The 15,382-nt window shown below is 37.9% G+C and overlaps 1 protein-coding gene across 1 annotated transcript in view; it reads left to right on the forward strand.

Annotated features, from left to right (window-relative positions):
- COL5A2 (collagen type V alpha 2 chain) overlaps nucleotides 1-15,382 on the forward strand; it is a 325,125-nt gene that overhangs the window by 157,492 nt on the left and 152,251 nt on the right. The window contains exons 10-15 of the mRNA XM_069225929.1: nucleotides 1,640-1,693; nucleotides 3,322-3,375; nucleotides 6,979-7,032; nucleotides 7,351-7,404; nucleotides 11,642-11,695; nucleotides 13,405-13,449. Of these exons, the coding sequence (XP_069082030.1) occupies nucleotides 1,640-1,693; nucleotides 3,322-3,375; nucleotides 6,979-7,032; nucleotides 7,351-7,404; nucleotides 11,642-11,695; nucleotides 13,405-13,449 (315 nt within the window). The remainder of the gene's footprint in view (nucleotides 1-1,639; nucleotides 1,694-3,321; nucleotides 3,376-6,978; nucleotides 7,033-7,350; nucleotides 7,405-11,641; nucleotides 11,696-13,404; nucleotides 13,450-15,382) is intronic.

Below are 15,382 nucleotides of genomic sequence, written 5' to 3' on the forward strand. Positions count from 1 at the left end.
AGACAGTTTGTAAGGATGCGTTGCTTAACCAACAAATTGTAGAGTTCTTCATAGGTACTTATCTGGGTACCCTGTACCCAGGCATCCAGTGCCTTTAGAGAGTCATCTACAAAGTTCACCCATGTCTGTGTTGCCATCTTGTGTGTTGTCCAAAGCTTCTACCTGTACCCTTCAGGAGTGAGCCCAAAGAGTGCTAAAAGTGCTACCTTCATGTGTTAGAATCCAGTTACCTCATCCTCAAGTTTGAGCAGTCTATCCTTAACACCTACTGGCACTAACTCCCAGAGTAGTGCCCCCCAGTGTTGTGTATCCATTTTCCTCATCTTGGGAGCTCTCTCATATGAGGCCAGTCACTTGTAAATGTTGTCCCCAGGGACATAGCTAGGACCAATCTAGTTTTGCAACCTAACCTGTCACATACCTCGGTCTTCTTGTCCCTTCCACCATTTTCTTTGGGCCTCATGCCCAGCCTATCTCTTTTCTTCTCAAAGGCCAGTCTCCTTTCTTCCAGGGCCAGGACCTCTTCTCCAGCTCCAGGGTTGCCATTTCTTCCTGGAGTGAACGCCTGCTGTAGCCGGTGCTCCTCATACTGCTTGCTCTAGAGGTCACCCTTAGCCTGGTGCTGGAGTGAAGGATATCATTCCCCTCTTCTTCTTCCTCACTACCATGGGGCATCTTGTTTTGAACTGTGGTGGGGTCCTGTGGGCCTCTTCCCAAACTTTGACGGCCTTCAACATGTCCTCATTTCTTGCCTTGTTTCCCACATTGACTCTTCTGTCCCTGCACAGCTCCTCAACGTACTCCTTGTGAGGGTGGACAGATGTGTCACGTCAGGCTTCATGTTTTCTTGCTTAAAGTGACTTAATAAATGTTTGAACAACTTTTTGAAACTTTTGAAACTTATTGGAATCTTTGTCACACCTTCTTTAAAACGTTTTATAAGCTCAGCAACTCTTTAAAAACAATGTCTCTGAAGACTTTGGTCCGCGACAACTACACATTATATAGTAATGCAGGTAAACACACTGTCAGAGAAATACTTAAATAGATATATATAGACAGATAGATAGATAGATAGATAGATAGATAGATAGATAGATAGATAGATAGACAGACAGATAGAAGCTTATGTCTACAGCTCACACTTAATTGCTGCCTAGTTTAGAGGATGTTGTTCAAGGGCCAGGTCAATGGTTAAGTGAAGGCAATATAGAAGCAGGATGTAGCAGATCATACATGGCAAACAACAACTGAACTAGTGACTGCTTAGCCAGCACCACAAAGAGAATAGACATTAGCTGTGAAGAGTAGGGCCTCAAGTAAACAAATAAGTAGATCTACAATGAAGAAAAGTGCATGTCTGTGTACTATGTTTACATCATATTATTTTATGAATCTGATGTTATATCTTACTTATTTGGCAACCATAGAACAAATAATAGGCAAAGGCAAATTTAAGACATTGGAGTGAATTTATTTATGTGCAACAATACGAATGGAGAAAATAACTATGTGTTGCAATTGCTATATCATGTCTAGCGTATGTAGTTGTAATATGGGATTGGCAATTGAAACAATTCATCTTAAACCACAAAAATTTTAATGAAGCCTAAGTTACTTCAAATGCCATTTCTTTTAGGGTCCTGTTGGTCCACCAGGTCCCCCGGGTGAGCATGGAGAGCCAGGTGGGATGGTAAGTTAATGTAAACTTTCTGATTTCACTTCAACTTCTTACAGTTCCTGCACAGCATTCACAGCATTGCATGTTTCTGTTCTCTTACGAGATTGGTCTAATCATATTTGAAAATGGAGGATTCTGCAATGCACATTCTTCAGTGGTATTTGGGTCATATTGTTTCTCTAAGTGAGTTTTTGTAGGTGTTTCTCCCCGTAAGGGTAGCAGATGTGGTTAGCCTATCATACCAAAGTGTGTAGAGTAGTGAGACTGGATAGTTAGTAAATGTATCAACAAACATTTTGATATTTAAGGATCAGTTAAATCAAATGGTTACTGTACAGAGTGAAGCAGCTTAATAAACCTCCACACTGCCCATGCCGTTAATCTCCAAACCTAAAACTGGATCAAGTTCATATTCTTTCGTTTTACTGATGATTCTCCTGTTGCACTAGGTAGGTATTTAGTCAACTAAAGCAACTGTCATAGATATACAGTGCCAAAGGTGGTAATGGAAAATAAGCACTCATGGGTTTGGGCAGCAGGTGTAAAGCAGGCAGAATTTCATTTAAGTGCAGCAAACAGCAGACAATCTAGTAAAAAAGCATGAAGGTAAATCCCTTGAAATTGCATATGTACACTAGTGACTGAAGCAGTCGAATAAACGTCTGTCACTTACATGGATGGATTCAGTTTCTGGAAAATTGAGTACAGTCAGTTCATGCATTCAACTTGCTTTTCGTATTGACATTTTTCATGCAGTTAAAGTTACTAGTGATGGACAAAGTTGGTTGAAAGAAGATAGTTTGTACAAAATCAAGTGGTTTATTGGTTCAAGCAGCAAATAGGGTTGTCATGGTGCTGACAAAGGTGTATCTGAAGTGGGCACCTTATAACTTACTGAAGGATGAGAAATAGCAGCTAGTTCCTTGTTTCCTTTTCTGAGCTGCCAGTGCTTTGACTTCTTCTGAGATTGAGGCAGAGGCAGAATTGTAACATAACCTGCATTTGTTCCATTTTGTGGGACATTGAGCCAATAAGTTACAATATCTTCTTCAGTGTATGCTGTTCTTCATTTAATCATGGAATAGCCAGATGTTTCATGACAAAGGGATGAAGCTCGTATACTAAGCTTCAATATATAATGCCCATAAGACCATACTTGTCAGGCAGGTACATGTGCCCACACCTGGTTTTTACTGAAATCACGAATTAGCAGGTTCTCTCTTAATTTTACAATGACTGAGGGGTATGGGGATAACATAATTTCTGGATCTTGTGGGTGTCCCAGGACACTTTTAGTCATTGTGATATCATGGGAATGTGTTTTCAATCAAGGGGACATTGGAGAGTATCCTTATTGTAGCCAGACTGTTAGGACTTTCATACTGTATAGGTATCACAGTAATTCTACAAGTCCATTTACTTTTTTTTATTGCTTGTGGATAGCAGTGTCGAACAATTTGGTAACGTTCCACATGTATCAGTAATTTGATCTTTTTCTTCATTTGTATTTTTCACTTTTCTGTACTCACATCAGAATGTAAATAGTTGGTATCCTACAAACATATATAAAGTTTGGTTAAAAAACTATTTTTTTCTTTTATTCTTCGGCATTTCATTTCTGATCATGGTTATCTTTTCAGGGTCCACCTGGCCCTCGTGGCCCAGACGGTCCAGCAGGCAAGGCTGGAGAAGATGTAAGTATCACATATTGTCCATCTGCAGATAATTGCAAAATGCCATGCCTTTTGACTACAAGTTCTTATGCTAACACAAAAAATGTTTTTCTTCAAAGAGTAAATTGCCTCATTGGGGGAGAGGCTTTTTTTATTTTTGTCACTTCTGGCAGGTGTTTGTGGCTTCAAGATAAAAGGAAGGTGAGGGACCTAATTTGCCCACTTGTTAAACTCCTTTGAAATATAAATCTAGACTTTACAGACTATGGTCCAGATTTATTACAGATTTGCATTGGCTAAAAGTGGCATTAAAGCATCCAAAGTTTTGCAAGGGCATTAACTTCCAGTGCAAAATGACTTTTGCACTGAAAATGTGCTCTTTTCTCAGCTGAAATAACACTTTGTGCTGCTTTGTGTCACTTTGTATTGTGTGGGGAGGGGACATTACTGGGATATTAGAATGGTGGATCAGTAAAACATCCATTGTGTTTATGCAGAAAACCTATAAACAGACCAGAGGTTGCTTTAAAATAAAACCTTTCCTAGCAGCGGGTGTAATAAAGCGGTAATGCTTTAATTTCTCCAAACTTCCTATACATTGCATGTGTGTGCAGTGCACAGCACATAGCCAATGTGTGATGCTTCAGCAGTTGCTAAGACATAGAATTGTTTTTCTGGAAAAGTATGCTTCCAATACCAGCCCTGTGCTAGACAAAGTGCACTCACCTCTGCACTTTTGTACAAGGTTGTTTTTTTGACTGCACAAGGCAGCCTTTACAGTTCAAGATCGCTAGGGAAGACAGAAACGACAGTCCATGTTTAATAAATATTGCTTTGCTCTTCTTCCCCTTGTGCAATGCAGTGCATCAACTTTAGGTACAGTGCTATGTTGCACCCACAATGAATAATAATTGACCTTTTTTCAATATTTATGGGGAAAGTACTTGTTTGTGGATTTGGATGATAATATAATAATATGGAGTATAAACATTTGGAGTAAAATCTGTAGTTGTTTTACTATCTTTGTACAGTTTTCAATTTACACCGTTGCTTTTTAATGTTGAAGTTGTCTCTGTTTTTATTTTCTAATTTGAGTGGAGCAGAAAATGAGACATGACTCCAACTCAATGTGTTCAGTTTAAGACCTTGAAACCAATGGCGATTCCTCTCCTAAAGGAGTACAACTTTTACATTTCAAACATGTAAACCAGTCAGTAATTGTCTAGGGCAGACACTATCCCCACTGCCAGATATTCAGACAGCTGAAAGACACCATTGGCCAGGCTTAAGCCATAACACAGTCATCACTCTTACTTGTGACACTTTCTGGAATATTCCTAATTGTAGTGGAACCTATTTTGGGTTTGTTTCTGCCTAATGTGTTTAAAACCTATTTTGTTTCCAGTTCTACACCACAATGTAACTAACAAGAGGACAAGATTGCATTTACGTGTTGCTGTAAAAGTAAGAAAGGGACCAATAAAGGTGCAATATAATTTAGTTTTTAGTTTGCAGTTGTTCAGAAATGGGCCATACCTAACTTAATCACCTCATTAACAGTAGCCCGGAAAATGAGCCAGATTTTCCCCACTGTTGTAGGTTTTGATAGTGGGAATACCGGAAACTTCAGATTATACATATTTTAATCTATTACAATTTTAATATGTTCCCAAAGTTAGCAGTATTTTTTTTAAAAGCTTCTTGACCAGGCTGAAGCCAGAAAATACATAACCAAAAAACCAAACAGCCTTCAAGCAATGCACTAGACAAGATATGTAGGATAGTATAACATAAAGAACATGTGTTCTGTGGGAAGGACTGCACAAATAAGTTGAGGTAACAGACAAGACCAGTGATCTTAGGGGTTTCAGCATAATAAGGCGCTTGAAAACATTTTTAGTTGTAAACAAAAATAACCTTGCTGGTATGTAAAGTGGCTATCTGCCTGTTTTCAATAAAATGGTGTTAGGTACCCTAATGATCCTGAATGGTTGCTGTGAGGACCTTATCTTCCTAAGATCCACAAGAAATGCTCTAAAGCTATGCTACCATTAATGTGGTCATAATCTCTTGCAAAGGTACAGCCTCCACTGAGCCAACAACAGTTATTTGAAAAGGAAAAGGAGTTGATGGTGTTCTGTCTCACCATGTTAGTAGTAGATGACATCACTCTGGGAGCAGACACTAGTAATCTGAGACTGCTACCTTAAGAACTTCTAGAAATGTTTGCCCCTTTATGGGAATAGTCACAATTCAGGCCCATAGTAACAGATTGCAGTCCTCTGCTGTTGCTTTTTCACTGTACAGTGGGAGGCACATACACAAAACATGATGCCAACTTTTTAAGGAGGCCGGTGTTGTGCACCCGTTGCACACAGTCTCCCAGTGTACATCCTCTTTTTTCTTTGACTGATATGTACATTAAGGGGATGGGAGAAGAATCTTGTGGTTGAAGTGCTGGATTGTACTAACAGAGCACAGTGCTACAAACAGGAAACTTTGTAGACATACAACCATAAATAATGTGAAGCTTTTCACTTTATTTGATCATGTTAATGTGAGAGTTCTGCTTCCCTCATGCCAGATAAGTATTTCATATGTAAGATCTGTGCAATTTACAGGCATTTTTTATAGTAGTATGTCCTGTTTTCTATGCCTATAGACTGAGCTGAAGAGATACTGCAGAGAAGCGTATGTTGACATTCTGCTTCTATAGCATACTAAATGTAGTCTGTCAACCATAGTATAAACAGCAGTAAGTCGTTGGCTCAGGAGTTGTTGAAATAGTTGATATTTATATTGTTTTCTGAATTTCAAGAGTGAAGTTGGTGTCCTGAGGCCAGTTCATAGCTAGCCTCTGGCAAATTATCCATTCCCTAAAAAAGGATAGTGACTGATGTCAACTTGGGGCCTTTGAGTAGAAGAGAGTCCTCACTTCTCAGGCCTATCAATCCTCCTAAGATGGTTGGGAGTCCAGCCAGGTAGGTAGTGAGTGTGAAGAGTTTATACATGATCATGGCTAGGATGGCTAGCCAGTGACAGTCATAAAGGATGGGTGTAATTAATCAAACATTTTTGCTTTGTGAACTAGCCTGACATTGTAGTGGAGGGTGGCTTTCAGCCATAAGAGATAAGTAGGGTGAATCCCTGTCAGAAATTCATTTCCAAAGCCTAGTTGTGTGCTAATGAGTGCATACAACACTGTCATGTAAATCTGGGATAAGGTGCTGGATTTTCACATTTACATTATGTTTTTGTAATCATATGTGTGTGCAAAATGAAAGTGAGGGTTTTAGCAGCTGTAGAGCCAAACAATATGATAGATGAATTTGGCTAATGAGGAAAACCCTTTCAGAATGTGTCAGTTCAGGAGTGATGGTTTCCATTCTGTTCTGAGGCTGTTGATAATAGGCGCTCCATTGTATCTTGATTTAAAATCAGAAACTTCCATACATGTTTAGAGAGAGGAAACACAATTTCTTAGGACCACAATGTTTCCTGTGTTGTATTTGTTTAGTGACAACTGTCTGCTGTCTGTAGATTGATGTAATTTTATCCCATTGAATTCACATTGACTGTGTATCTATCTCTCATATTTATTTTTGGTATTATTCTTGTTTCTAGGGTGAGTCTGGCAAACCAGGATCAACAGGTGAAGTGGGATTCCCAGGCTCTGTGGTAAGTTTTATGTTCTTATTTTTCTTATGGGCTGGCAACTAAACAAATTGTCCTTTGGACTAGTAGACTATAACTCTACACTATACAACAAATAGCACACTTAATAGTATCTATCTCTTAAAAACATTTACAATGGGGGTGAAATAGCACCATAGTGCAAATTGGAATAGACAAAAAAGTAGCATCTTCCAGGCATTTTCTGTAAATCAAGTGTGTGCAATTTATTTCTGACTCTTGCTATCTCCATCAGCATAGTAAATTACATTTTGTAAAAGATCTATGCGCTATTGTTTACATGCTGTGCACTTTTTTTTTCAGGGTGCAAGAGGTTTTCCTGGTGCTCCTGGCCTTCCTGGCCTTAAGGGTCATAGAGTAAGCCTGAGTTTTTATTATCTAATGGATTCATTCATTAATATTCATGGAATGTTCATGTGTTGGTTGCACTGGAGTCATTTGTTTTGTATTTTCTACATTTTTTGGTTTCCTTATTGGTGGCACACTATTTGGTGAACAAGATTATTGGGTAAAATGTCAAGGCCCTCATCTCTTATTAAAGGAATATATTGAGCAGTTTGTATTCTGGCCCAGTGGGTAGCCCAGGAAATGTGCTATACTGTATGTCCTAGGAGGCAAAGAAGTACTAGCTATATTATCCCTGTCATTTCTATGTTTTTATTGGGTTATGTATGATGTATAGCATTGAGTTTGTTAATAATGCTACTTCTTGGCCACCACCCAACTTATTGATCCAAATCAAAAGTACATGCACAAATGGAGGGTAAGGGATGTTAATTAGCAGTATTAATTTGTTCCAAGGTGTGAAAGTTTATAAGCAAATTAATGTGCTAGAATTGTTACCATTCCCCTTCCTTTGTCCCTTTTTCATCCGTTTCATAGTTTGCCTGTTATGAGAACTTTGGGCTTGTACCAGTAGTGAATTTGCGAAACCAATGTACTATTCAAAAACAATGTGTCCTTCAATATTTACAGTAATAATAGAAATTATGGCTATTAAGTCCTTGTAAAATGAAATATTCGCATTCACTTTATAATAGAGACCGCATAAAAATGTTTACTGACCTCAATGAGCACCATACATTCAGATAATACTTGTTCTAAGCTTAGAATTACAAAATACTGTTCAACACTATGGGTCTGATTTAGAGTTTGGCAGAGGAGTTTACTCTGTCACACACATGATGGATATTCCGTCTGACATATTACAATCCCATAATAGTCTATGGAGATTGTAATATGGTGGACGAGATATCCATCACGTTTGTGACGGAGTAACCCATCTGCCAAACTCTACATCAGGCCCCATATGTTGATGGCACTCAAATTCTAATATTTTCAGCAATTAACATAGTGTAGAACAGTGGAACTCAAAGTCATAAAACTAATTTATGTATAATCGGTACAAAGACATACTCCAGGCAATTAGTATATTTCTCTTATGTTTTTTATATGTGCAAACACCACAGGGCTTGCTATCAGTGAGAGTGCCAGCTTTTTCTCATTGGTGTGTCCTTGTGAGTACTTTAAACATTAAGTTGCATTGTAACTGATATAAAATTGTAGACGTAATACAATGTCTGAAAGATACAATGATGACATCTAGGCACTGAGGAAGAAGCAGGAGAAGACTAATGACCTAATTTAGGGGCATATTTACAAGCCCTAGCATCACTTTTTGTTTTTGTGACATTACGGTGGCGCTGTGCACTGCGCCGTATTTAATAAGTGGCGTCAAGACATTTTTTTTGTTGCTTAACACTACCTTGTAAATATGACCCCTTCACACGCAGCACTTTCTGTGGAAGTGGCGTTCAATTAGTGTTGCTATGGGCATTACACGGCAACACCCATTGCATTTTGATGCTGCCCCAGATTTACAAGAAATCGTAATTCTGTGGCAGCACCAAAATCTAACGCCACCCTACGGGTGGCGTTTGCAAGGCACAACAAGGAGAAAATGCTTGGTGAAATTGAATTTAAACAGGATATTGTTTTAATGCCACAGAAAAACACCATTTCCTAGTACTTAAAAATTGTATAGTAATACTGCCCGGGCAAATGTTTTACATTATTAGTACCAGTTTGCCCTAAAAACAACAATCAACAAAGAAAGGTGACCAGTTAACCTTTGCAAACTGTCTGACACTGCTCTGCTCCACTTATGCCATGGTTTCTTCAATTAGTTTATATTTGTTTGACTTTGAAACAATGTATTTTTGAAATGTAAACTATGCTGTAGTTAGTGGAATATATGTAAATTGTGGTAAATCCATAATTATGTAGTTATCACCAAGGTTGCATAATCACATTCCCAATGGCCCTGAATATATTTAGTATCACTTATTGGAGCAGAGTCCAATATAGTGCTCTTGGTTTAGTCAAATTGCATTTTATTTCTTTTGTTTAAAAAAATAAAATAATGGCCTCACCTTTTCATTGGAATGTTTTGAGGAGTGGTGCTGTTGTGAGAAGTCACTGTCTTACCAGCTGAGCTACCAATGTCTAGTACATGTTTTTCATGCAACCAGTTGTTTCATGGCTGGAATAATTTAATACATTTAACAAACAATAAGTTAAAATGAGTCTGTGGACATGAAAATACAAGCACTATGATTTATTGAGAGTATTCTCTTTATTAGTGAATGCTGCTTTATTTAATGTGCATTTCTATTGTCCTTTAGCACTGGTCAATATGATTTTATTTATTTATTTCACAGTTTGATATCATGCCAATGAGGCAATACAAACATTTTGTATCTAAACACTTCCATGAGACTTAAAATGCAACGTTATGCAACTCATGAAACCTACATTCATCAGACAAACATTGTTATCCTCTGTACATATACAGCTGGAAGTAGCCTTCAGCAAGACACTTTCCCTTACCAGTTATGGAAAATATGATTACGTAAAACCTAAATACAATTAAAACAAGGCAGGGACATGCCTCAAAAAATGATTAAATAGGAAATGAGGAGCAAATACAGTAAAGGTAGTAGATAATCATAGAACATACAATTAACCTATGGGGTGACACTATTATTATGACTTGTGCAAAATGCAGATGATTTTTGTGCAAAATATTATTGTGACATTACAAAATTTGCAAAGAAGCATCTATTTTTGTGAAAACTGAAGTTTTCATAGAGAAATAATTCTTATTCCTCATTTTCAGAAGGCTAAAACCGAAATATAATCACGGAAAATAAGGATTTATAAAAGATATACATATCATAATTTGTATCTCATTATCGACTAACAACTTAATAATTTAAAATCCATTACACAGAGATACCAAATCATAGATAAGTAAATCAACCAATCAAGTCAAAATTGTAAAGCGCAGCTTGTCACCCAAGAGGGTATCCAAGTGTTGGTGGCTGGTGTTAGTTCAAGGGCTATCGGTGTTAGTCGAAAAGTCACGTCTTGAGCCCTTTACTGAAGTGGGTCAGCGAGGGTGCAGTGCAGAGGTACAGAGGGAGGGCGTTCCAGGCTTTGGTGGTGAGGTGGGAGAAGGTGCGTCCTCCATTGTGGCAGTGACGTATGCAGGGTATTTGTGTGAGGGCGAGGTGTGAGAAGCAAAGATTCCTGAGGGGTTAACATACTTTAGGTAAGTGGGTCCTTGGTCGTGGTGTTTTGTTTAGGCATGTGTCAGGAATTTGAAGTGGCATCTTTTCTGGATAAGTGACTCCACTCTCCACATTCCATATGTCTGAATCTATTGCTGTGAGCTAGTTAAAGTAACTAACTGTTCAGCTACTACTGACAAGAGTTTTCCAACAGCAAAACACAGAGTCATATTGTTACGCTTTATAATTATTGTCATTAGCTCACTAATAAAACAAACCTGTAAAAGTCTAAAACAGGGAGTAACAAAGTTCTCCTAATGTTATCAAAGCATGTGCAAAAACAACTAAATCCAAAAAGGACTATGAGGTGGTTTGGCAGAAGGGGCAGGAGCCACTTTCAGCCCCAACCGGACTGACCAACTTATACTTTATGAAGGCAGGAACCTGCCCCAGTCTGACCTTTAGGGTCCACTCCTGATATAGCCAATGTTTATATCACACAAATACCGCTGGATGTGCCCACCATAGTCTGATTCTAATAGATGTTGCAGGTTGTCTCTATTGCCACACATTCTCTAAATCACACTTCCTAGAGCCCTCTTTTATCATACGTTTTAGTGCTTGTTTGTGTTGGGATACAGATATATTTTGAGGTTTGTACCCTACTACGAATTTCACAGAGGCCATAATATCATGAAGGTTGACAACCCACTGGCCTACATACTTCTCTTGCAGATAGATTTTTAAAGTGTACCTTAAGGAACTCTCCTCTGACTAGTCTATATGTAAGGTCCACAACAACTATCAGGTTTTCAGGATAACAACTGAATATGTAAAATTGTTTTTGGTACACAAATATATCTTACCAATAGTCATGTTAGATGTCATTAATATCTTGCCTGTCTGTAACCAGCAAGGACTACTACTGAGTAACAGTGAGCCCTTAGGAGCCTAGAGCAGTGTTATTGAGTAAGAGTGCATATCAAGAACAATTAATAAATATATTAATCATTTTCTTTAAGGGGCATAAAGGATTAGACGGTCCTAAAGGTGAAACTGGAGCAGCTGGTTCAAAGGTACTTATTTTTACATTAGTATTGATTTTCGATGTACACTTAGTTGTTAATTGTGGTACTTTGAACATTTATGCCATGTCTACTGTTAATAATTTGGTGAGAAATATATAATGGAATTTCCAGAAAGGTGTGTGTAGGCAGATGTTAAACAAAGATACTGCAACTATAAGGTATTTGAACATTAGAATATTTTCCATGTGATTTTTCCTTATGTCAAGAGAATACATATGTGTCCAAAATGTCCTGATGTATACAACAGAGTCAAAAACCTCATCTATTAGTCCTCATTTCAGGATTATACTAAACAACCACTCTGTCTGTAGCCTACATTACCCAATTGTGATTCATGTTGTGAAACCTTTAAATACCTATTGTAGCTTTAGTAGAAGCATATTTTCATCCATCTTTAGTGCCACATTCGTATAAGCCATTGAACTTGAACATAGCTTTACAACAGGCTAGGACCCATGAAATGATTGACCAAATACTATCTGATGAAAATCTCCACCTATGGTCCTCGATTGCTGCACTTACTCCTATCATCAAAACCTGTCTAGAGCAAGATTGCTGAAAGGCTACCATCAAGTTTATACTTGACACCCATTTTGATCTCCGCTCCCCAGTCATTCCCTGTCATTAAACTTGCATTCAGCTTTAGAATTCAGTGGCTACCAATCTGCAGTGCCATATCAGTGGGACAGAAAATGTCCCTCAGGACCCATTTGCAGTGCTTAATTTGTGGAACAATAAGTGCTGGGGAACTAAAGTTTTTCTCAGAAGCCCTCGCACAGCACTATTCAAAATGAGAGACTCTTGTCAGGAATGAAACAAAATATTTTGTACACCTAATATTACAGTGAAACAAAATGATAATTATGCACTGAAAAATATTCTGGGAACACCTGTTTACCTTATTTTCTGTCTTCCTTTTAGGAGGCAGCTAGCCTGTTAAGGACTTCTCCCTTTTTTAAATAAAATGTTGTGCAGTATTGTACATTATCATTGCGTTCTAAAACATTACTTTTTTTTGGCAAGGGATATGTATTCCTGGTAAGAAAGCACTTTAAGTGAACATGCTGAGTGAGAAGGAACAGATGAGGAAATGGCATATTCTTTTTATCCTGTAGTAAAATATAGGAGGATAATGTTCTGGAGTTGAGAACTTTCAGATCTCATTCTGCAAACACATTTATTTTCCAGAATGAGTCATTGGGAAACTATGCTCAATAGCTGCTGTAAATATGATGGACAGCTGGACCTAACTTTGTTTGTGCCTCTGGCTAAGGCAAATCTAAATAATTTCTGAACATGGAGCCAGCTGCCTTGGCAATGTGTCAGCACATCAGTAGAGAAAATTAGTTATGACTCCTAATGCATTATAACCCACTGAACAACAGAAACACACACTAAAAGTAATGTTGTATTTAGGCTGTTAAAGCCACAGAAATAAATTGACATACCTAAATTGGACCTCATCTGGCAGCCATTTATATCACTGATAAGAAAGTATATTATGGGCAGGTAAACTACTTTCCAGGGTGAACTTCACATGATATGTACACACAATTGAGTTTCAAGTGACAGTAGAGTGTTTTGTGGAGCCCTAAACATGAGACTATATTGGTCATTGACCCAATTACACTTATGGTGTTTCAATATGATTGCATGCACAAATTCTAAAATGCTGTCTCTTTTCTTTTATTTATTAGGGTGAATCTGGACCAACCGGGCCCATGGGGGCAAATGGCCCTGCAGTAAGTATATTTATGAACTTTAATATTGCAAGTTTCCTTTCACTTTGTTTTATTAGCCTCTTGTAATGCTGCCGTAATCAGGCTAATTCCATGGAAGTGCACACAAACCCTCCTATAGTCATGGTGGAAAGGTCTAGCTGAAAACATGTCTTTTTTTTTCAAAACAGATAGACCAAAGCAGCAAAAAAATAAAAAAATCGAAAGCTGAATAAAATGCACCCCACCCCCACTCCACATGCCTACTTGAGGGACAGGACCTTTTCTTTTTATTGCATTGGATCTTGAGAGCAGAGTTCAACAATTAAGGTGCTAGCATGATCAAATGCTATATCAACTGTGGAGTTGTACCTATCAGAATGCAAATAAGTCACCATGCTGCAAATATTATCAGTGGAAAGGAAGTATCTTTTTTACCCCTCTCTCTCTGAAATAGATTATTGCTCAATATCCTGAGCAACTGAGTTACCCCAGCTTTGCTGACGTGGCCACTTGATTTAGTCCTAAATTTAAGTATTTAAAACTTAGCAATGTTAAGTGTGGCTCATTGACTGAGGTGAGAACATCTTCTGGTCACAAGACTGTCCCTTAACAATTGTTTGGATAATTGTGGCACAAAATGTCTTCGACATAGGTCAAACATATTGTATGTGCCTATTTTACTATTACAAGTTAGTCTTCAAAAGAATCTGAAAGGCTCATATGTATTTCCCTCTAATGCCGTAATTACAAAGCTGTTGCCCGAAGCAATCATCTAGAAGGTGATTAGGAGTCAGGAATTATTTTTCACCAATGTTTTAAAATTACTTTTGGTGCTGAGCTTTTGAATCTTTTCTGTTGTCCTGGAACAAAGACTTTCAAAATTCAATCATTTTAAAAGTGTTGTTTCAGAACATTCATTTAATATGGAAATAATAGAAATGCTTATACTATGATTTGGAGTACTGCACCCAGCAGAAGACAAAGTTTTCAAGTGAAAACAGGCAAGGAAAATCAAGAACTTCACAAACGAATTACAGATTGGATTTACAAAACTATTTCCCCTTCAAATAATTGCAAACAGTCTTCCCTCCACAGCATCCTCCCAGCATTTCACACCAGAACAGAAGGAGTCGCAGAAAGAACCATCAGCACCACCAAGTCCGAAGTTAATATATTTATTGCAAATTAAACCAAAAATTGCAGGGTGTGAGGAAAAATGGTGGGTCGCTGGAAAAAGTCTGCCCCTAAGAAAGTTTGAAGGGGTAATTCTCAAAAAATGTGACCTACTGGTGCTATTCAGCAAATAACATTTTTCCTAATAAAATCTAGAAAAATAACTATTGATTTAGTAATTTAATAACTTATGGATATGCATTGCTTTGCTCTATGAGCATTTCATACACCCTTCTATTTGATGAGTCACCCAACTGTAAAACATGAAATCAGAACACACAGACTTGATAAAAAATTGTAACAAAGTCAAAGGAAAATGAGGACAAAGTAATGGACACTGCTGATTGATGTGCGATGCCAAAGTGCTCCCATAATCTAAATTATTCAAGCTGTACATATTTATACGAATTACATATTTTCATGGCCTGTCTGCATAGAGCGAGTTAGTTTAAAGGGCTTGGGCATGCACATGATAGCTGCATGTTTATTACACTGCAGAAATGGAGCCTTACGTGGACAGCTGACTTCACTTACCACTGCCTCACGGAACATGGCTATTCTCCATAAAGAGACCAGCATTACAAGAAACTTTTTTAATGAAGAGTAGTACCAATGTAAGATACTTCAAAATACCATTGAAGAGCTGGAGATCATTAAGACCAAATCACAAGAGTAACTCAAAGGATAATTCAGTCAGAGTTGACTACATTGGCATTTTAGCCTATTCAGTTTCTTCAGCCTGAACTGGAGTCTTCATTTGCCTAAACCTAATCCTAACTTT

This window comes from Pleurodeles waltl, chromosome 3_1 (assembly GCF_031143425.1).
Source record: "Pleurodeles waltl isolate 20211129_DDA chromosome 3_1, aPleWal1.hap1.20221129, whole genome shotgun sequence".
Lineage (NCBI taxonomy): Eukaryota > Metazoa > Chordata > Amphibia > Caudata > Salamandridae > Pleurodeles > Pleurodeles waltl.